The sequence below is a fragment of the Loxodonta africana genome, chromosome 8 (assembly GCF_030014295.1).
Source record: "Loxodonta africana isolate mLoxAfr1 chromosome 8, mLoxAfr1.hap2, whole genome shotgun sequence".
Lineage (NCBI taxonomy): Eukaryota > Metazoa > Chordata > Mammalia > Proboscidea > Elephantidae > Loxodonta > Loxodonta africana.
This window is the reverse complement of record NC_087349.1, coordinates 31,888,335-31,912,672: the sequence shown is the minus strand read 5'-3', so window position 1 is coordinate 31,912,672 and position 24,338 is coordinate 31,888,335. Positions and strand designations below refer to the sequence as shown.

Below are 24,338 nucleotides of genomic sequence, written 5' to 3'. Positions count from 1 at the left end.
CAATACATTTCGGAGATGAAAATTAAGAAAATGCTGTACACAAAATTACAAGAAATTATATATTTAACTAATTCCATTCTAGTTTTGAGGGTGGTAGGTCCCTGATGGAAGATGCAGAATCACCTGGTAGACATTTCTTCAACCTGAAGCTTGACACTTTATTTGAGTCATGGATTTCCCTAGTGCAATGTTTTTTTTGTGGTTTTTTAAAACAATATTTTTAGCAGTGTATCCGAATTTTCAAATGAAATGTTTCACAGAACTGCAGCATACTAATAAAAGTGGTATCAAAAACAACACTTTCATAAATATATAGACTAAAATAAAGACAAAAAATAAAACAAAATAGACTAAAATGATTATATAACATTTATGCCCTATTGGTCCTGCATGCTTGCGTTTTTTCCAATGTCAGGTTTCTGAAACTGGGGTGCCTCTTACAATTGATGTCAAAGGAAACATATTAGCCATTGGGCCCAGGAATAAATTGTAAGATGGGAACTTAGGAATAAATCCCAAAACAAAAACCAACGAAGGAATATTTTCCTGTGACCTCAGTTGAATTATTTGCATGAAGTTGACATTTAACTTAAACTTAGTTTCTTCCTTGATATTTCTTGAGAAAAATTACTCTGTGATTCAGTTTTGATAATTTTGAAGCTGTTATTGTTTTGTCTGAAGTTTGTCTGACATACCTAGTAATGTAATTAAAGACAGTGGAAGTTGGCCAAGCTCAGCACTTCACTATGCATTGAAATTATACCACGTGTCGTACAGGTGAATCTCTAGTGGCGCAGTGGTTAAGAGCTCAGTTGCTAACCAAAAAGTTGGCAGTTCGAATCACCAGCTGCTGCTTGGAAGCCCTATGGGGCAATTCTACTCTGTCCTATAGGGTCAGCTATGAGTCAGAATCCAGTCGACAACAACAGGTTTGGTTTTTGGTTTTTGGTCCTACAGGTGAAGGAGTTAGGAATGTACTTTGTCACTGCAATGCTGTTCATAGCTGTGAAGGGCCAAGAGTGATTCAGAAGATCTTTTTGACCTGAATGTGAAGAAGGCTTAGACTAAAACTTTAATTACGATACTGAAGAGGAAAGTGGTAGATAATGGTGAGAATAAGTATATGATACTGTTAATTTTTAAAAGCTGTGTATATTTAATGTAGGGTTCCTTTTTGGAAAAGGCTATTATTAAATCAATGGTGAGCCTTATAATCAAGCAAGGTAAAGTATTATAAAACCATGACGATATTGTGTGTGGCTCGTTAGCATTCCCTGTTGTTATCATTGCACAACTGTCTGCTACCTACTGATGAGACCTTGTGCGGAGCAGGTATGCTGGAGATATGACGGGCTGTTAACTGAGCTTGGCCGGTGTGTGCTGTAGTGACATGCTCACTTATGCATGTGGAGACAATTGATGACAGATCACAGTAGGCTTAAATATGTGCAAAAAGACGTCAGGGGAAGCTTTGCTACAAAGTGGACACTAAACGAATTAGCCTGACAATCCAGGATAATGTCAGGATAAACTCAGTGTGCCAAAATTTGAATGCAGTATATTTGAGAATGTGTGATGCTTTTTCTTTCTTTTCTTTTTTTTTTTTTTATTAAACGATAGTAAAAACCATTAGCATTTCAAGTCAAAAGTTGGTGAATTCCTTGAAGTGGCTCTGGGTTTGGGGGCCCATAATTTGAAAACTGCTGAACTACTTTTCCTCTGCGTATTGATTGTTCCTGACCTTCCTTTGAGTCCCTCATTTCACACGATTCTGCACCCTTAGGAAATGGTGCTGTATTCCAATTTATCTCTGTTCTCATTGTTAATGCCTAGGTAGCAATTAAGGAGCCCTGGTGCCACAGTGGTTAAGCACTCAGCTCCTAACCAAAAGGTTAGTGATTCGGACCCATTCAGCCTGGCAATCTGTTTGTGTAAAGATTATAGCCAAGAAAATCCTATGGGGCAGTTCTACTCTGTTACATGGGGTTGCTGTGAGTCGAAATTGACTCGACAGCACCTAAGAACAACGGGTAACAATCTATGGCGGAAGAATTACGTATATTGGGACCAGACAGACCTGGGCTAGAATCCCCAGCCTGTGGCTTATGAACAATGTGATCTTGGGTAATTTAGTTAATGTCTTTGAAGCTCAGTTACACTGATCAGAAGAATGAGTTATCCTTCTGTGTAGAATGACCCAGCATTATATCCAACATTCATTGAGTGCTTGCCCTGTAAGCACTTCTCGTGGATTAAGTGACAGCAAATAATGCTAGACGCAGAATAGTTCTTTAATAAAAGGTAAACACTGCCATCACCATCATGATCCACAACATTATTATAATTAACCTTTTTCAGCATTCCCTCCAGGCTACATGAAAATACCTTTCTTCTTCAAATCTAACTCTTCTTTCCTGTGAACTAGACCTTATGTCTTCACTGAGTTACGGGGATGACACTTCCATAAATGCCTCTGTCCACTTCACGTCTTCAGCCTTCGCTTTACTGTTGGCTTTCAACTCCAACTTTTAAACTTCTCTTCAATACTCAGAGTCTTGTCTGTGCTCTCCCCCTCCCCCCACCATGTACATTGTCCTAACATGGAGTTTCCCTGTAGCTTGGGCCAGCAACAATCTCCAGGGGCAGAATGAGATATGGAAGCAATCTGAAAAACCGTAGAGTATAATACATGTAGAATGTTATAGTAATTTATGAAAGTTTTCAAAAGCTTTGTGCACCTCACTTACAATGGTATGTTAATAACTTGGTGACAATGCAGAGGACATCAACTGACGTGATATAGGATCTGTAAAGGAGAGTTGATATAAAAGTGACCATTTGCTCTTCTTGGAAGAAGTACAACCAGAATCCTCCTTAGAAGCAAGGATGGCGAGACTACGTCTCACATACTTTGGGCATGTTACCAGGAGGTATTAGTCCCTGCAGAAGGACTTCATGCTGGGTAGAGGGTCATTGAAAAAGAGGAAGACCCTCAACTAGATGGACTGACACAGTGGCTGCAACAGTGGGTTCAAGCCTAACAACAAATGTGAGGATGGCGCAGGACCGGGCAGTGTTTCATTCTGCTGTACATAGGGCTCCCGCAAGTCAGAACTGACTCGATGGCACCTAACAACAACAACAATTTTTGCTCTTGAGAAGACTGAAGAATGACTTTCCATTCATGAACTTTTTGGTTCATCTTCATTTTGAGTAGAATGAAGGACGGCCATTAGGAATAATGTTTTGGTAGTGAAGGTTGTTAAGTATGAGAACATTTTATTGAGGATTATTAAATCATTTTGGCTGGAAGCTTTAGGATTATCGGCTTTAAATTATGACGCAGAAAAAGAACGGGGTATTATCATAGAACAGTCCCTGAACAAGTATGGGCACCCCACATTGCATTTACCATAGACTTTTAAAATGTCTTGACTTTTTTTTGTTTTTTTTTCCTTTTAATACATTAGCCCAGGGGTAATGGCTGGGCAACACCTATTTGCAATCAGATCAATGTGTTCACATTGTGGAGTGTTTGTGCAATTAATTAATTAACACATTCATTCATCCAGTTTATACTCTGTCCCAGGCACTGGGCAAGATAATGGAGATGGAAAGATAGATATTATACCTACATAGTCCTCAAGAAGTTAGTCTCAGGAGGGAAATAAACTAGTAGACAAAGTGTTACGTGGTCATATTAATTCAACAAATGTTTTATGACTGACAATCACGTGCTGTGCTCTGTGGAGCTGCTGAGGATACAGCAGTAAACAGGATCTATAAGGTGCTTCCCTTGAGGCGCTTACAGTCTGGTGCTTGGGTACATAGGGCAATGTGGTAAATTCTCAAGCAGAGGAAGTATAGAACGAAATGGGAGCACACAAAGGGGCATTAAACCTAGACTTGAGACAGGCTTCACACATACATAATCTAATGAAACAATTTCGATGTATTTGGGGCTTCTTTGAAATAGAGGCCAGGTTTTGTTTCAGAGCGCTTACTAACTTTTCTCCAGTGTGGCGGGGCACTTAGCTGGTCCTGGTAAAGCCCAGAGAATGCCATACCAGGTGATGGAACTAGGATAATCCTTTTAAAAATTAAGAGCCACCTTATTATCTATGTTTTCATCCCAAGGGAGCGCCTGCAGAGTTCTAAAGGAAGAAAATCTGGCTCATTGTTCCTGTAAAGTTCATTTTCCCAAAGCATGAATGAAAGCAAAAGAGATCATGACATTTTGAGGTCACAATAATTCTTAAATGCCTAGCAAAACTGTTCTCTGTAAACTGTCATGGTTTGCCTTATGGTTTGTGTTTTTAATGACCTGACTGCAAAGGGTACCATTTTGAATTCTTGAATTGCTTATTAGGATCAGTTAATGAAGCAATCATCCATTATTGTGTGTTTTGCTATTGAAAAAAAAAAAAAAAAAGCAACTCAGGGTATTTTGTGGACCTTTACTGATCTCTATGTTGCATATATGAAAAAAAAGTTTAACAATTAAGTGAAAGAGATTTAAAGTAGGGCTGTTTCTTGCAGTAGAGTTTGCTTGCCTTGGTAAACCTTGAAGTCATTGCTGACCCTGTGCCCTGCCACTGCCAGGCTTCTTTTTCTGGGAGTCACGGTGGGGATGGGTGAGGGATAAGTCACTGCTGCTCTCTCCCCTGCACCTCTCAAGAGCTTTACTATCAGTGTCCCTCTCAGTGCTATCAAGGCTCCAAGATAATGAAAGTTGCGTTGGCATTGCCCCACGAACTTAGGAATAGGATCTGAAACTTAGTTCTCGAGTCAGACAGGGTGTGTCTAGACACCCTCCCTCCCAAAAAGGAGGGAGAAATAAAGAAGATGCCAAATTTACCTTTGAATGCTACTTGTTTTCTAGAGGTTGAAATAAAAGCACTGGAAGGTAATAAAAAGGAATTGAAATGCCACCAATAACCAAATTTCATATGTAGTTTGAAGATAGGAAATCATCTGCAGCTGAGAGGTCTGAATCCAGTGTCATGATGCCCTTGGGATTCTGAGGAATTATCACAAGTCACAGTAGTGGGGAAGTTGTAACAGAGGAGAGAGCATAAATAAGTTAGGGTGAAGAGAGAACTAAGACAAAGGAGGAGAATTCTAGAATCCACAGATCATTTATTTGGTTAGATGATTCCAAGCAGAAAGCTAAAGACCAACTTCATCACAGCTGAATTGAAAAAGTCGTCAGTTTTATCTTTCTGATGAGCCTGCTCCAGTGTTATCCTTGGAGTATTAGATTCTTAATCATTTCTATCATAAAACATTTTTGAGGTTGCCTCCAGCCTTCATTTTACCATTCCATCCATCAAACAAATAAATAAACATCCTCAAGCAAAACATGTTGGATGTAATTACACTGCCCTTTTTTTTTAATTTTGGAAAAAGTAGTTTTGAGGCAGTAACTGGCAAGCAGGTGTCAGGAAGGATTTAATAAACAGCTATTTTCTTTTTTTTTTTTGTATACCTAGTGAAGGGTCATTAAGTCACTTGAATGTTGAAGGTCACCAGAGAGTCTAGCATGCACTTTGCCTGTAGGGGCTCATACCAGATGCCTGACCCCACACAGCTTCTCAGGGAGTCTGTCCCAAAGAGAAAGGTGTCATCTCCACATTGAGAGAAATACTTTAGCAGAGAAAAACCAAGTTGGTTTGATTGTCGGTATTGGGTAATTTCTAGGATGACAACCATGGCTTGGTAAGATGGGTATTTCTCTGTAGAAGGACAGAAAAGCCCATTAGAGAGTGTTTACGTTGAGTCCCAGTGATAGTATCCTAATGAAGTAGGTGAACAGAGAGCCTCAGTAAAGGATTTATAGTCCTAGAAAAAGGAAGGGGATACAGAATAAATGGGATAATTATAAAACAAACACCAGCAAAGTTAAATCAAAATATCATGTGGGAGATAACCTTATATCACTTGTGTGAAGTATATTTTGTTACGACTTTAAACAGTAGAAGAGGTGGAACTTGTTTTCCTTCTTTCCCTTGCAGCTACCACTGGGCATGCTCAAAAGTGCTTCTCTGCTCTGTTTTCTAGAATGCGGTTGTCTGAAATAACAGTGAGAGTAGTGAAGTTCGGACAGTCACACGTGTTTCTCTCTATAAGCTTTTAAAAATTCCAGCCAGTAACACAGTGGCATTTCTACCGTAAAACCTGAAGGCCAATCCGTTCCCCCTCTTCCTTATTTTCTTGGTTTCAAATATATTTCTTATCGCCAATGGAAATAAAAATTGGCAATTAGAGAGCAACAGTATTGCTTGTCTTTTTTGGTGAGCGAAGAGCTCCTAAAAGCGAACTCACATAGGATGCAACAATTTTACAGGGCAGTTCGTCATCCTATCTTTCTAGCTGGTTGTTCCAGCTACGGTAAATTTTGTGGCTTTTGTTAGTGGCTTCATGCCCAGCTAGAATGAAAATCAAACTCAAACCATGGAAAACCACTCAGAGGCCTTTTTTTTTTTTTTTTCCTAAAGTACATGGCACTGACTGTAAATCACAGCGCTTTGCTTTTTTTCCTCTTGCATCTTTCAAGATGGGTGGGATCTGTTGCAACATTGCTTGTTGCCTTTCAATTGCCTGAGTCCCTGAAATCCAAGTCGTAGTATTGCTGTTAGAAATGGCCTCTCCATGCCAGTGCAATCCATTCTTGGTTTCTTTACAATGCTATCACTATTACCCGTTTTTCTGAATTCAGAGTACTTCCAGAGGTTAAGTACCTTGCTTCTGGCAGACATGGAACACTTTACACAACTCGTGTTGCATGTCATCAATCCTCAGCTCCTCACATCAGCTGTGCAGCTATCCTGAATCACCTGCAGTAGCTACCCAGATGTTAACATCTTTGAAAGTCACCATAATGAGAATTTTGATTTTGCCTGTTCTAGAAGTGAAAGGAAACCCTGGCAGCGGAGTGGTTAAGTGCTGTGGCTGCTAACCAAAAGACTGGCAGTTTGAATACACCAGGCGCTCCTTGGAAACTCTATGGGGCAGTTCCACTCTGTTCTATAGGGTCACTATGAGTCAGAATCGACTCTACGGCAATGGGTTTCTTTCTTTTTTTTTTTTTTCCGGAGTGAAAAATTAAACTTTTAAGGAAATATTCCGAAATTGACACAGTTGATTTCTATACACTTTTTTTAAAGCAGCTATTGTTGTCATGTTGTTGTTAGGTGCCGTCGAGTCGGTTCTGACTCATAGTGACCCTATAGGACAGAGTAGAACTGCCCCATAGGGTTTCCAAGGAGTGGCTGGTGGATTTGAACTGCCAACCTTTTGGTTAGCCGTTGAGCTCTTAACTACTGCTCCACCAGGGCTCCTAAGCAGCTGTATTGACATATACTTCACATATTATACAATTCACCATTTAAAGTGTACAATTCAGTGTTTTTTAGTGTAGTCACAGAATTGCGTAACCATCACCACAGTCCGTTCTAGAACGCTTTTATCACCCCAGAGAGAAACTCTGTACCCCTTAGCAGTCGCTCTCCATTTCCCCTCAACTCCTCCCTCTCCTCGGCCCTAGGAAACCACTAATCTACTTTCTGTTTTTATGGATTTGTCTATTATGGACATTTCGTATAAATGGAACCATAAAATATGTGGTCTTTTGTGACTGGCTTCCTTTACTTAGCATAATGCTTTCAAGGTTTATCCATGTTGTATCATGTATCAGTACTTCATTCTTTTTTATTGTTGAAAAATGCTCCGTTAGTATGAATATATAAATATATATAAATATATAAATATATAAATAAATATATATATATATATACGACATGTTATTTACCCACTTGTCAGTCGATGGATATTTGGGTTGTTTCTACTTTTTGCCTATTATGAATAGTGCTGCTATGAACATTTTTGTACAAGTTTTTGTGTGGACGTATATTTTCATTTCTCTTGGGTACATACCTAGGAGTAGAATTGCTGGGTCACACGGCAACCCTAGGTCTGAAGACGTGGCAGACTGCTTTCCAAAGTGGCTGCGCCATTTTACATTCTCATCAGCAGTGTATGAGAGTTCCCATTTCTCCATATCTTTGTCAACACTTTTTATTTTTCTTTTCAGTTATTGTCCTCATAGTAGGAGTGAAGTGGTATCTCGTTGTGGTTTTGATTTGCAGTATTCTAATGGCTAATGATGTTGAACTCTGTTCAGGTGCTTATTGGTCCTTTGTATGTTTTGTCTGGAGAAATGTCTATTCAAATCCTTTCCCAATTTTTAATTGGGTTATTTGTCTTTGTGTTGTTGAGTTATAAGAGTTAGCTATATATTCTAAATACAAATCCCTTATCAGATACATGATTTGCAAAAAATTTTCTCTCATTCTGTAGGCTTTTCACCTTCTTGATTGTGTCCTTTAAAATATAAAAATTTTTAATTTTGATGATGTCCAGTTTATCGTTGTTTCTTATGTTGCTTGTACTTTTGATGTCATATCTAATTCTATGCTGTTCTTTAAGTTAGTTCTAATATGGCAAATTGGTTACAAGTATAAGCTTTGGTATCACCAACCCAAACCCTTTACCGTTGAGTCAATTCCAACTCATTGCAACCCTATATGACAGAGTAGAGCTGCCCCATATGGTTTCCAAGGAGTGGCTGGTGCATTCAAACTGCTGCTCTTCTGGTGTCACAATCCTATTTTTTAATTCTAACTCTGCCCTGGACAAATTATGTAAGTTCCAAGTCCCTGGGTGATGCATATGGTTAATACACTCACTGCTAACTGAAAGATTTATGGTTTGAGTCCACCAGAGGTACCTCAGAAGAAAGACCTGGCAATCTACTTCCAAAAAATCGACCACTGAAAACCCTATGGAGAACAGTTCTACTTTGACACACATGGGGTTGCTATGAGTTGGAATCGACTCCACCGCAGCTGGTAAAGCCTCGATGTCTTATCCGTAAGATGTCAGTAATACTAGGACTTACCTCTTAAGTTTTTGTGGGGATCAAGTGAAATAGTGCATGTGGAGTACTTAAAATCTTGCAGGGATGTGGTAGTACTCTACAAATGTAGCTATTATGAAAATCCCAGTAACAACAAACCCTAGTGATCTGAAAATTAAGCTGAAGCCAAGACATTTATATAAAGAACTATGTAATAATGTACAACTGGAATGCTTTATAGGCAGCACTGGATTGGTCCTATGAAGACCAGGTGAAGTAGTCAAGCTGCAGCTAAGAGATTTTAAGAGCTTTTTCCAAGGTCATATGGCTGGGAAGTAAGTGGTAGAGATAGGGTTAAAACCTGTGGTTGTCTTTTCTGTTTTAAATCTCTATTTCCACTTTTTCAGTAACAGATTTGTAGTAGGAGTTAGGTACTGGAGCTTTGTACTTTTCAGAATGAAATATTTCCTCAGAAAACTGTATTGGGGAGAAAGAAAAGCAATTTTATGGGAATCATGGAGTGTATGAGAATCATGGAGTGAGAATATAAATGAGCAGAAATTTTATGTTCATAGCTAACATTACAATGAATTATTATATGTACCTTCTTCTTTAATTAAGAAGAACTTCCTTTTTATTTCCAAAGTAATACATGATCATTTAAGCATTCTAAAAACCAAAACCTGTTGCCAACTAGTCAATTCCAACTCATAGTGACCTTACAGCACAGAATAGAACTGTCCCATAGAATTTCCAAGGAGTGGCTGGTGGACTTGAACTGTTGACCTTTTGGTTAGCAGCTGAGCTCTTAGCCACTATGCCACTAAAGCTCCTGTTAACCATTCAGCCCAAGCCTAGGGCCATCGAGTCGATTCCGACTCATAGCGACCCTATAGAACAGAGTAGAACTGCCCCATAGAGTTTCCAAGGAGTGCCTGGCGGATTTGAACTGCTGACCCTTTGGTTCGCAGCTGTAGCACTTGACCACTACGCCACCAGGGTTTCCTGTTAAGCGTTAGAGAATATAAATAAGCAAAAAAAGGAAATATCTTTCCAGACATTTTCTTGTATTCCTAATGTGCTTACATTTAAAAGCATCGCATAAAATGGGTGGATAGATTTTTCTACTTAATGTTTGGATTAATTAGGCATGAAGTTAACAAATTTGTTTACATTAGAATGGTTTTAAATTCTGGGTCTCCTGGCAATTTTTCAGAATTGGTTTGTGATCTTTTGTTGAACGTCAGATAATTAGCTTCCCAGACTTCTGAAATACGTTGACTACTTTAGCGTGCTTACCCATCTAGCAGAAAAAAAAAAAAAAAAAGAATTACAATTCCCTTGGTAAAATTAGATCATTATGAATAATTAACCATCAAACACAAAGGTAGCTGATCTTTAGCAAGCATGTAAATCCCAAAGTTGGTCCAGCTGACTGAAGTGGTTATGGCTTAATAATTCTCCATTTTATGGAGACACAGCAAACACTCTACTAAATACCTTGTGGAAGCAGAGAAGAAGCAATCATCACCCACCTGACCCTGATCTTGACATTGGGACTTTGGGTTGCATTCTTGAAGCCTGCAAGTTTTATGCATAATTTTTGAGAGCTAGAGACTAAAATTCATTGAGAAAAATAATCTGAATATTTGGAAACCATGGTGGTGTAGTGGTTAAGTGCTACAGCTGCTAACCAAAAGGTCGGCAGTTCGAATCCGCCAGGTGCTCCTTGGAAACTCTGTGGGGCAGTTCTACTCTGTCCTATAGGGTCGCTATGAATCGGAATCGACTCTACAGCAACCGGTTTGTTTTTTATATATATATAAAAAAATAACCTATTTATTTATTTAATAAAAAATACGATACCATAAAATTTAAGTTGATAAAACAACTATGATATTTGGTGTTATTTACTTGGGTATTCTCTTATCTTTGTAGGGACTAGATTACTTATGGTCTTAAGCCAATCCTCCCTATCACAGCCATTTGTGAAAATAACTAAAACAAAGTGGTAGAGCTATGCTCCAGTAGGTTGGATATATTATTACAATCTGTACAAGTGATTCCTCCCTTTTTCCAGGGCTTGCCCACAACATTTTTTTTTGGTTAGGACTATCTAGTTATGAGGGCTATTGAAATTCAAGGCAAATATTAGTAGATGATGGTGCAGGACCAGGCAACATCTCGTTTTGTTATACCTAAGTTTGCCGTGAGTTGGAGCTGACTTGATGGCAACTAACTAAACCAAATCCATTGCCATTGAGTGGAATTCTGCCTCATAGTGACCCTATAGGATGGAGTAGAACTGCCCCATAGGGTTTCCAAGGCTATAATCTTTATGGAAGCTGACTGCCACATCTTTCTCCCATGGAGCGACTGGTGGGTTTGAACCACCAACCTTTGGCTTAGCAATTGAGAGCTTTAACCACTCTGCCACCAGGGTTCCTTTGACAACTAAGAACAGCAAAATAATGGCTGATGAGAAAACCTGTAGTGTATTTACAATTGTCTATACAAAGTAGTTTATTTCTACTTAGTTCTTAAGTATTGGTTATTTCATACAAAAAGACAAAAGACTATTAGTCTTTGGTTGTATTAATTTGGCAGTATTTGGGAGAAGTTTCATGCAGCTAGTGGGTTGAATTTGCTAGTCATTTCATTTGGCTAGTTAAATAAAAATTGATGTTGAATACTGTAGAAGCATGATTGTTCTATGCAAGCAAAATCAGTTTGAGCTAGAAAGATCCAATACGTGACCTTCAGTTCTAGCAGATGAAAATGTCGGATGTCTCTGTTGGATTAATAAAAAACAAATGTCACATGCAAAAATTATAAGCTTTAATTATGTGGTTTTAAGAGGATAGGTTCATGAAAATCAAAGCTTTGCTAGAGGGTATAATTGGCAAATTCTTTTCATTATAAGGAATTACAAATCACAAAAATTAGGAAGTTTGTGCTAAAAACTTGAATTAATTAAATCCAGTTTCATCTCAATACAACCTGAAGCCTACTATAGTTAAGTAAAAAATGTGTCTGGGTTACCAGATTTTTTTTTTTCAAAGTTAGTTTAAAACTATATATTATAAGAAACTATATACCCTAGTGATCTCTGCGTGCTAACTGGTAGTTAGTCATTAGCTGTTTTCCAATAAAATAACCAGAACTTTGAAAAATGTCAGCATTTCTAAGTAGACTGATTCATAAGTCTGTTGTCAATACATAGCGACTGGTTGTGAATGAAAGAAAAGGATAAGATCAGCCAGAGATAAGAGGAAGAGACAGGTGAGTTAGGGGAGGGGAAGAGGTACAAGAGTAGGTGTAAGGTTATTTCAGGAGTACCTGCTTTGTTTTGCTTCATAAAACACCTGGGGTGCTTTTAGTTTTTTTTTTTTTATGGTACTTTAGATGAAGGTTTACAGAACAGACTAACTTCTCATTAAACAGTTAGTACACATATCGTTTTACGACATTGGTTAACAACCTCACATGTCAACACTCTCCCTTCTTGACCTTGGGTTCCCTATTATCAGCTTTCCTGTTCCCTCCTGCCTTCTAGTTTTTGCCCCTGGGCTGGTGTGCCCTTTTAGTCTCATTTTGTTTTATGGGCTTGTCTAGTCTTTGGCTGAAGGGTGAGCATCAGGAGGTACTTTATTACTGAGCTAAAAGGGTGTCTGGGGTCCATACTCTTGGGGTTTCTCCAGTCTCTGTCAGGCCAGTAATTCCAGTCTTTTTTGTGAATTAGAATTTTGTTCTACATTTTTCTCCAGCTCTGTCCGGGACCCTCTGTGGTAATCCGTCAGAGCTGTCAGTGGTAGTAGCCGGGCACCATCTAGTTATACTGGACTCAGTCTGGTGGAGGCCGTGATAGTTGTGGCCCATTAGTCCTTTGGACTAATCTTTTCCTCTGGTCTTTAATTTTCTTCATTCTCCCTTGTTCCTGAGGGGTGAGACCAGAGGGGTGAGACCAGTGAAGTATCTTAGATGGCTGCTTCCAGGCTTTTAAGACCCCAGATTGCTACTCATTAAAGCAGAAGGTAGAACTTTTTTTCATAAACTTTTTTTTTTTTTTTTTATAAACTGTATTGTGCCAACTGAGCTAGATGTTCCCCAGACCATGGTTCCCATAGCTCTCAACCCAGTCATTCGGTCCCTCAGGGAGTTTGGATGTGTCTTTGGAGCTTTCATGACCTTGCCTTGTACAAGCTGTGCTGGTTTCCCCAGTATTGTGTACTGTCTTACCACTTATCTGTTGTCTATTTAGTGTTTCTCCATCCCTCACCGCTGACCTCCCTTGAAACCATCAAAGATTATTTCTTTTTTATGTGTAAACCTTTTCATAAGTTTTTATAGTAGTGGTCTCATACAGTATTTGTCCTTTTGTGATTGATTTATTTCACTCAGCATAATGCCTTCGAGGTTCGTCCGTGTTGTGAGATGCTTCACAGATTCATCACTGTTCTTTATCATTGTATAGTACTCTGTTGTGTATATGTACCATAGTTTATCTGTTCATCTATTGAGGGCATCTAGGTTGTTCTCATCTTTCTGCTATTGTGAACAATGCTCCAAAGAACATGGGTGTGCATATTTATATTCATGTGACGGCTCTTATTTCTCTAGGATATGTTCCTAGGAGTGAGATTGTTGAATCATACGGTATTTCTATTTCTAGCTTTCTAAGGAAATGTCATATCGTTTTCCAAAATGGTTGTATCATTTTGCATTGCCACCAGCAGTGCATAAAAGTTCCAATCTCCCCGCAGCCTCTCCAACATTTGTTATTTTCTGTTTTTTTTTTTTTTTGATTCGTGCCAGTAATGCCAGGGTGAGATGGTATCTCATTGTGGTTTTGACTTGCATTTCTCTAATGGCTAGTGATCGAGAGCATTTCTTCACGTGACTGTTAGCCACTTGAATGTCTTCTTTGGTGAAGCATCTATTTATTTCCTTTGCCCATTTTTTAATTGGATTATTTGTTTTTTTGTTATAGAGGTGTTGGATTTTCCTGTAGATTTTAGAGATCAGGACTTTGTTGGATTTGTCATAGCCAAAATTTTTTCCCAGTGTGTAGGTTCTCTTTTTACTCTTTAGGTAAAGTCTTTTGATGAGCGTAAGTGTTTAATTTTTTAGAAGATCCCAGTTATCTAGCTAATCTTCTGGAATTTGTGTGTTGTTAGTTATGATTTGTATCCTGTTAATGCCGTGTATTAGGGCTCTAGCATTGATCCTATTTTTCTTCTATGATCTTTGTAGTTTTTGGTTTTATACTTAGGTCTTTGATCCATTTTGAATTAGTTTTTGTATATGGTGTGAGGTATGTATCCTGTTTCATTTTTTGCAGATGGACATCCAGTTTTGCCAGCACCATTTGTTAAAAAGACTGCCTTTCTCCATTTGATGGACTTTAGGCTCTTGTTGAAGATCAGGTGACTGCTCATTGATTTTTAATTGAAGAAATACTGAGTAGAAATCCTGATTCGGTATTTCCAAATTCTGTCCACACCAGTTTAACCCAGTCAGGATTATTCAGAAGGAGTGGTGGCTGAAGTTTTGCAGTAATTAATATTTCATAGGAACCCTAGTGCCACAGTGATTAAAAGCTTGGCTACTAACCAAAAGGTTGGCAGTTCAAGTCTATCAGCCACTCCTTGGAAGCCCTATGGGGCAGTTCTACTCTGTGCTGTAGGGTCGGTTTGAGTCAGAGCTGACTAGATGGCAATGGATTTTTTTTTTTTTCTTAAAATATTTCATGGAGTGCCTAAGTAGAGATGTCTTCTTTTTCTTTTTGTATTCCTAACTCTAGTCTGAGGCCAGTGTGGAGAACACTGTGATGGGTTTTTATTTTACTGGCCTAACCTCAGGGAATGGGGACATTGGTGGTTCAGTGGGAGAATTCTTGCCTTCGGTGCTGGAGACCTGGGTTTGATTCCCAGCCGGTGCACCTCATGCTCAGCCATCACCTGTCTGTCAGTGGAGGCTCGTGTGTTGCTTTGATGCTGAAAGGCTTCAGCAGAGTTTCCAGACTAAGATGCAGTAAGAAGAAAGGCCTAAAGATCCGCTTCCCAAAATCAACCAGTGAAAATCCTGTGGATCACAATGGTCCAGTATACATCTGATCGTGGGGATGATGCAGGACTGGGCAGTGCTTTTTTTTTTTTTTTCTCCGTTTTACGTAGAGTTGCCATGAATCTCAGGGGTTGTCATTGAGCCGGGGGCTGACTCAACAGCAGCTAACAAAAACCATCTCAGGGAACAAATTCTTTCTCTAACATGTATCTGTGATAATTGCCAGATAGCCTACAGTTGAGAGATTTTGGTTTTTCATAATTTATCTTAAGCCAAGTTTCTATTTCGGGATGCAAATATTGATTTACCCTGGTGATCCTGTGGAGCCCTGGTGGCGCAGTAGTTAAGCGTTCAGCTTCCCAAAAGGTCAGCAGTTTGAATCCACCAGCTGCTCCTTGGAAACCCTATGGGGGCAATTCTACTCTGTCCTATGGAGTCGCTATGAGTTGGAATCGACTCGATGGCAATGGGTTTGGTTTGGGTTTCTGGTGATCCTGCCAGGAAATACTAAATGATGTTAGGAAATATGGGTGGCAAACTTGATTCTGAGCATACAGAATAGCTTTGATGATGCTGGGGCTATGGAACTCTTGATAATCAAAACTGGGTATCATGGTGTAACATCATATATTAAAACCAACACAGATAACCCGGGAAGCTTTTGTAAAAGCAGCCTACAAATTGTGTTGCTTTGAAATGATCTGGAAACTCATTAAGTGAACAGCTCTCAGGTCTTAGATTTGGATCGAAAGAGTCATGTTTGTATGTATGTGCATATATATGTATATATATATGTAAATGTGTATATGCTTATAGAGATTAACATTTATTTTTTAATTTCTTGCAAATGGCTTTTTGGATCTATATTGACAGATAGTGAAATTCTACTTATTTGTATATTTAGTGTCATATGTTAATAACTTCAAACATATTAAAAAATGTGAGGTTTACTAAGAGGTTGAACATGTTTTCCTTTTTACTAAATCTTCTTGCCATCCATCCCCAGCACCGTTACCCCTGTGCCAACCTTTCTTACCATCCATCCCCAGCACCATTACCCCGGTTCCAACCTTACAACCATCCAGCAGTCAGTGATCTGCTGTAGCTGGCCCTTTCCAGCTGAGCCAATTGTTAAATTTTCAGAAACTTTGTGAGCCACTTGTTAAACACAACTATTATTAAACAATAAACAAACAAACAAGCTTCCAATTAAGCAAATTATATTGAAACAAAGGTAATTAAAAACTCAAAATTCATCACTTTCTAATTATTTTACATTTTACTATTATCTATTGCTTGAAATTATTTATGTTTATTGTATTCAAATGGTGGACTTTATGATATTACAGCATTATGATATTACATTATGATATGTAACTGTGTATCCCTTGCCAACTCCCTGTTCAATGACGTTACCTTGGGTAGCTTGAAATTGGTCATGGTGGGAGTATTCACACCACTGGAATTAGCAGCCGCCACAAGTCTTTTTTTTCTCCTGGAGAAAAAAAAAAAAGAGGTTGTTAAATATTTAGGAGTACACCACTGCTTGCAGTCCCCTAGCTTTCTGTCTCCCTGCTCTCAGCCTCTTTTCCCAGCAGTCTGTCTAGCACAACCCACCACACTTAATTTTCTTAGGTAAGAAAATCTGTACAAGGCAAAGAAAGAAAGTCAGAAGAATGTAATAAAAATCTTGTTTTTACCATTTAGTAACTCAGACAAATGTAATTTCTCTGAGGATCCATTTCTTCATCCTTAGAATTGGACAATGATCCTTTTCTGTTATATCTACGTAACATAATTTTCAAGTCAGAATCACAATATGCTCGTGTTCACGAAAGCTCTTTGAAAAGTGCTGAGTACACATAAGCTTGTATTAGTGGTAAACACTTGCATCACCTTGTCACGTCTTGGCTTAAGTTTTCAAAGGCTGCTCTACTATAGGATGCAGTTTATATTCTAGGTTGATGTTCCAGACTTTTCACAGCCTAACCACCCCCATGTGATTACCTTCCACTCCTTATGTGGGGTACCAGCTGGTGAATGCCAGGTGAGGGTCCTATGACTTTCCCAGGAAATGCCCACTGCAGACACTGTGTGATCATGTCACGTCATTTCTTGCTGTGTTCAGACTGGCCTCGCCTCTTTTCATTATTCTTCTCCAGGGAAAATTTCCAGTAGATCAGACGGGGCAATGAAGATGAAACCTACTTATCACCCTTTTGTTAAGGTTTGAAGTCTTTTCAGGAATCACAGTAGAGGGTCCTGGACAGAGCTGGAGAAAAATGTAGAACAAAATTCTAACTCACAAAAAAGACCAAACTTACTGGCCTGACAGAGACTGGAGAGACTCCAAGATACCTTTTTAGCTCAGTAATGAAGTCACTCCTGAAGTTCACCCTTCAGCCAAAGATTAGACAGGCGCATGAAACAAAACAAGACTAAAGGGGCACACCAGCCCGGGGCAAGGAATAGAAGGCAGGAAGGGACAGGAAAGCTGGTAATAGGGAACCCAAGGTTGAGAAGGAGAGTGCTGACATATCATGGGGTTGGTAACCAATGTCACAAAACAATATGTGTACTAATTGTTTAATGAGAAGCTAGTTTGTTCTGTAAACCTTCATCTAAAGTACAATAAAATAAATAAATAATAAAAGTGAAGGTTTGAAGTCTTTTGTTAAAATACAAAAAATTGCAAGTTAATGGAAAAAAGTAACATATTAAACCACTGTCATTCATTAATACCTAAGCACAAAATGATTGTTGAAGTTACTTAGCCTTAAAAGCGGGGCCCTAATTTCAGTTAAGTTTTAATGAAGAATGATTTGCGGAGCCATCAGGAACATAGGGCAGGAGTCTACTGGAGAAGCTGGAGACCAAGGAACTGTTAGATACTGGACTGCACAGTTTTGCCCTAAAACAATGTCAATATAATTGTATTTGGTATAGCGTTTCCTCTTGTTGTTCTGAATGGCTTTGCTAGAAGAGTTTTCATATTACAGTTTATCCTGCCTCAGATACACTGATGCCCCAGGACATCAGGATTAGAGGAAGACTCATTAACAACCTGCTTCATGCAGATAACACACCCTTACTTGCTGAAAGTGAAGAGGACTTGAAGAACTTACTAATGAAGATCAAAGACCACAGCCTTCAGTATGGATTGCACCTCAACATAAAGAAAACAAAAAATCCTCACAACTGGACCAATGAGCAACATAATCATAAATGGAGAAAAGGTTGAAGTTGTCAAGGATTTCATTTTACTTGGATCCACAAGCAACACCCATGGAAGCAGCAGTCAAGAATCAAAAGAAGCATTGCATTGGGTAAATCTGTGGCGAAAGACCTCTTTAAAGTGTTGAAGAGCAAGGATGTCACCTTGAAGACTAAGGTGTACCTGACCCAAGCCATGGTATTTTCAATGGCATCATATGCATGTGAAAGTTGGACAATGAATAAGGAAGACCGAAGAAGAATTGACGCCTTTGAATTGTGGTGTTGGTGAAGAATATTGAATATACCATGGACTGCCAAAAGAATGAACAAATCTGTCTTGGAAGAAGTACAACCAGAATGCTCCTTAGAAGCAAGGATGGCGAGACTGTGTCTTACATACTTTGGACATGTTGCCAGGAGGGATCAATCCCTGGAGAAGGACATCATGCTTGGCAGAGTACAGGGTCAGTGGAAAAGAGGAAGACCCTCAACGAGGTGGATTGACACAGTGGCTGCAATAATGAGCTCAAGCATAACAACGATTGTAAGGGTGGCTCAGGACTGAGCAGTGTTTCGTTCTGTTGTGCATAGGGTCGCTATGAGTCGCAACCGACTCGACGGCACCTAACAACAACAACAACAGATATACTAAAACACAAACACTCTTTTTTGATTTTTAGTTGTTTAATATGCGTTTTGATACACATGTCTTGATGACACAATGTTTTAGAACTTTCTGGAGAAAAGAAAGATGCAAAGGGAAAAAGCATAGATTTCATAATCGCTAATTCCAGATTCAATTCCCTTTTTCAATAAATACATGAAATTTCACCCAAAAAAAGTTTTATTCTCTCAGGTTTCGTTTGGACAGTTCTCTTTGCACATAATTTCTTTGTTTGCTTTATGATTCCCTGTCCTTTTCCTTATTCTTTAGATTTTCTTATCTAAAGATCATTGTCCTCTAGCAGTAATAGTTACAAGCAGTGTCTTTGGAAATAACTAGGGTAAACTGCTTAGCTATTTCCCTTACCAGTTTTGCTAATTTCCACCATAAACTGTTATTTATTTGATGCTTAGAGGGCAGATATGTGTAACTGCTGTGGGGTGAGGAGACAAAACATAAGAAAATTATGACCCCCACCCTCAAATAACTGATTCAGATATGGTGATTAGATCAACAAATTAATACAAATTACCTATTAACCCTCTACGTATAGTCAATTTATTCAACAAATAGTTCATTGCTGTTTACCATGTGCTACAGTTAAGTACTTAATGAAATTATTTAAGGGTCTTGATGAGGTATCTTCTTATCAGTCACAGATCATTTTATATTTGAAGTGAATCAGACTGGACTTCAGCAAAGTGCTATAAACTCCTAGTATCGAGTTACATTTTTGGTAGTGTTTTTTTTTTTTTGAAGTATAACTTAATGTAGATTTTTTAGCAGTTTTTTATTTTCCCTGGGAAGGATTGTATCATCATTCTTGGACCCTCTGACAAAGTGTCATATTAGTAGAGGTGTTGGTGTTTTGTACAGGTTTGTCCTGTGAGATATTAACCCCAGGTATTGGTATAAGTGAACTTAGTTTATTTTCATGTTTATGCATCCACCATTTCTCACATGCTAAAAGATTTGAAATGGCATTAGACTCTAAGTCAATACTGGTAATCAAATCAAGTGAATATTTATTTCTGCCTCTCTTCTCTTTATTTTAGCTGGCCCGGACCAATTTTGAGGAAAGGTTACAGACAGCACCTGAAATTATCAGACATATACCAAATCCCATCTGTTGATTCTGCTGACAATCTCTCTGAAAAACTGGAAAGGTATGCCCCTGCCCATTGTTTATCAACTGAAGAGAGAAATTTATATTCTTAGTTATTTTGCGACTAGACGATTAACATATTAACATATTAAAATGTTATATTTAAAATAGAAATGTCCTATTTCCTTAATGAATTCTTTTATGTTTGCTTCAAAAATCCTAACATATGAATGCAAATGGACTTCTTGGGAAGTCTTCTGGTAGTGAACATTGGCTATCAAAGAAATGTAGAAACCTCATATTTTTGAGAACTTGTTACATGCCAAGTACAGTATCTCCTCTCAGCCACTCTTGGAGGAAAGCATCATTATCTCCATCTTACAAAAGAGGAAACTGAGGCTCAGAGAAATGATGTAATTTGCCAGCTAATGAATTATGGGGCCATGATTCTAACCCAGGTCAGCACTACCTGCCCTTCTAGCAATGATATTCTCCACTGTGAAGAACTTCTCAGAATCCACTTTTGCAATGAGTGTTGGTCATGACCCTTTGGATTGCCAGTAATAGAAACTCAATTAACTAGCTTAAGTAAAAAGAGGGAATTTATTGGCTTAGTAGCCTAATGAAGGAAACCTTGTGACAAAGTGGTTAAGCATTCGACTGCTAACCGAAAGGTTGGTGGTTCAAACCCACCACTGCTCTGCAGGAGAAAAGACCTGGAAATCTGCTTTCATAAAGATTTCTGCCTAGGAAACCCAGTGAGGGCAGTTCTGCTCTGCCCTATAGGGTCGCTATGAGTTGGAATCGACTGGATGTCACACAACAACGAAATAGCCTAATGGTGTGAAGGTCTAGGTAGAGAACTGACCTTAGGAACTCAATGGGACCAGGAACTTAAATGCCACCTCTTGGCTTTTGGTTTTATTCTCTCAGACAAGCTTCCTCCATGTGGTGGTTCCTTAGTTAGAATTCTCTACTCATATCTTTATGGACTTCGGAGGAAAGTGCCCTTTTTCTTCCCAAGTGTGCAAAATTCCAGAGACTCCTGGGTCACATGCTCACCCTTTGGTCTAGCCACAGTCTATGAATGGTCCCATCCCAGGTGAAAGGGGGAAGTGGGAAAGACTGGGCAAGAAAAAAGTAGTTACAAAATTATTGTACCAAAATAAGAAAGTTGATTCAACTTATAATCTGTTTTCCTTAAATTTATTTCCTTTTTGGATATTTTCAAGGCAAAATAGGATATCCAAACTTATTTATGTTAAATTTTATTAGAGAGATTAGACTAGTGAGAACAGCTGATTTATATTTCCAAGATCAAGTGGCTACTCCTATATTGAGCCTTTGCTGCACATAAGTACCATGAAGGCAGGGATCATTTCATATTTGTTTTTGTTTTGTGTGGTCGGATTTGTTTATGATGTTTCCCCAAGTGCCTATAAAAGGGCCTGGCATATAGTAGATGCACCACAAATATTTGTTGGATGAATGATTGAATGTGAATTGGCTAGCATTATATAAAAACCCATAACGTTGCTGGGGAGATAAGATGTTAAACATAATCCATCATTATATATATTAGCAAATTCACGTTAATATAGTAGATATTGAATATCTAAGTTCTGAATGGAGGCTGAGAAAGAGATTAATCAGAGTAGGGCTAGGTTAATTGAAAACTATGTATTCAGGGTGTATTTTTATGTATGGCTGATATAAAGGACACACAGCTGAATTTGTAGGATTACCGGGTCTATCGTAACATTTTCTTTTCTCCTCAGGTTTCATAGTGTCCCACAATTCCAATTCGATTTAAAAATATGCCTGTTTTGTTTTAATTCAGCAATTCTGTGCAAGCATAAGCCCCCAAATCCAACCTTATTCTTTTTTTCTCTTCTTCACATCTGTTATGTTTTTTTTTTTCTTGTAAAATTGGTATTTGGAATTTATTCAAAGAGTATTATTTATAGTAGCTTGTTATCTCTACATCCTTGAGAAGTTACCCCGGCCTCAAATTTCATAACTGCCTTGTGACAAAGGCCGCCACGTGGTTACTACATGGCTGAGGTACATTGGCCCATGTGATCCAGTTTGTAGCTGTGGGACTGATTCCTCTACATACTGTATTGCGCAAATCACACCTGCAGTTCATAATTATAACTAAGATAAGAACTTCATAAGTACAGAGCTTCTTCCCTTGTGAGTCAGCTCTTGGTATTTGGAATGCTCATTGGACCTGTTATGCTGTTACTGGAACACAGCACCTACTCTTACTGCTAGCTCCTTCCCTCAGGCTGCAAATTATTCAAGTCCTACTCATTAAAAATATTCACCAATCCTGCCTTCCTCTCCTGTCACTACCCAATTCTTTCATAGCCAACGTTTTTGTGGTCTCTCCACTTCTTCACTTTTCATTTACATCTCAGCTCTCTGAAATTTACCAAGTACTACATTGGCCAGGATTACCAGAGACCTTTTCATTATCACATGTAATGATTATCTTCCTACTTGACTTCAGTGTTGACCACTTCTTCCCCATTTTGAAACTTTTTTTTTTTGGAGGGGGGCTTATGTACCACCTCTCTTTCCTGGTTTACCCATATGGTCAGTCTTGCTTTGAAGGAGAAGGTAAACCTTCCTGGTACTTAGCTTCTTACCCTATTGTGAGTCACCTGAATGGTATAGATGAGAGGCAAGCCCCATGTCTGTGACAGTGGGAGATGGTGTTGGTGAGGAAGAGTAGAGAGCAGGTAGAGAGATGAGGTAGGTGATTAGGCATTATAACCAGATGCTTTTGAGTCCATTCCGACTTATGGCGACTCGTGTGTCAGAGTAAAACTGTGCTCTGCAGGATTTACAGTGGCTGACTTTTTGGAAGTAGGTTGCCAGGCACTTTTTTCCCAAGGCACCTCTGGGTGGACTCGAACCTCCAACCTTTTGGTTAGCAGCCAAGTTCTTTGTTTCTGAGGCAAGCCAAGGCCCATGCACTGAGGCTGCCAAACTTGCCTTTGAATCTCAGTTGTGTCTTCTTCCTTTGGAATAACTTAGAACCACATTTGGTCATGGGAGATTGATAGTAATAGGATTGAAAGCCATTGATGAAATGAAAGCTTCATCGTTCTCACTGGTAGTTTATGAAATTCCCATCTCTGTACACTTTAAAAATTGAGATGATGGTAACATTTAGGGGTATTTTATCCCTTTAGGAAGAGAGAAAGAGATCTTTTATTAACAGAGAGCAGTGACTATAACTTAAATACAATCAGCTGATGAGCCTGTAGGCTTATAAGAAAACAAGAAGTTTGTTAGATTTCAGCCACAGTCTTCAGATTAATTCTTATTATTTCCCAGAAAATGTATAATTTGATCCTGTTCTCATTTTCAAAGACTTTTCTGCTAATAAATGACTTTAGTAGTTGAAAATGAAGTTTGATATTTATTTCATACCTCTACTTTACAAACCAAGCCTAAATAAGAGGTTTTTCTAACCTGAAATTACTGAAAAATCCACCTGACTTTTTATCTTGTTTTTTGGTTTGACAATTAAGTGTTCTGAAATCTACTGCAATTCAAAACAGATGAAGATCAAGAGGTGAAGGAAAAAAATTATATTACTAGTTTATTTTTTCCTTGTCCAATGTGTATTTGTAAGAGCCATACTTTGTCTATCCTTTGCATTGCTCTTAAGAAGCCCAGCGCTTTTAACACGTGCAATGTGGCTTTTCTGTGAAATCAACTCCCTGCAGAACGATCTATGGTGGGGCATTGAATTCTGCCAAATACACGACTCAGTGGTTGGTATTGGAGGGTCTCCAGAAGGTTTTGCTTCTTTAATCACTTAGGTTTATCTCCTTGGATATACTTCAGTGAATCAAGCTACGTTAAAGGAAATAGAACAACTCAAATATTTGCACATGCAACTTACTGGTCCCACTTTTTATTCTTTTGCAGAGAATGGGACAGAGAGCTGGCTTCCAAGAAAAATCCCAAACTCATTAATGCCCTTCGGCGATGCTTTTTCTGGAGATTTGTGTTCTATGGAATCTTGTTATATTTAGGGGTAAGGACCTTGTTTGTAAACTGGTTATGGATATAATAGTTATATTTATTTTTATGATTATAGAAGGACTAGGGTAATCTGGAAGGCGCTCTGGTGGCACAATGGTTAAGCACTTGGCTGCTAACCGAAAGGCTGGTGATTCGGACTCTCTAGCCACTCTGTGGGAGAAAAGACCTGGCAACCTGCTTCCATAAAAATTACAGCTTTGGAAACCCTGTGGGGGCAGTTTTACTGTCCCCTATAGGGTGCTATGAGTTGGAATCAACTTGACGGCACAGGACAACAGGGTAATCTGGCGTACAGGTATAAAGGC

General features: G+C 38.7%; 1 protein-coding gene across 1 annotated transcript in view; it reads left to right on the top strand.

Annotated features, from left to right (window-relative positions):
* CFTR (CF transmembrane conductance regulator) overlaps positions 1-24,338 on the top strand; it is a 196,596-nt gene that overhangs the window by 6,558 nt on the left and 165,700 nt on the right. Inside the window, exons 2-3 of the mRNA XM_064290397.1 lie at positions 19,882-20,029; positions 23,917-24,025. Coding sequence (XP_064146467.1) covers positions 19,882-20,029; positions 23,917-24,025 — 257 coding nt within the window. The remainder of the gene's footprint in view (positions 1-19,881; positions 20,030-23,916; positions 24,026-24,338) is intronic.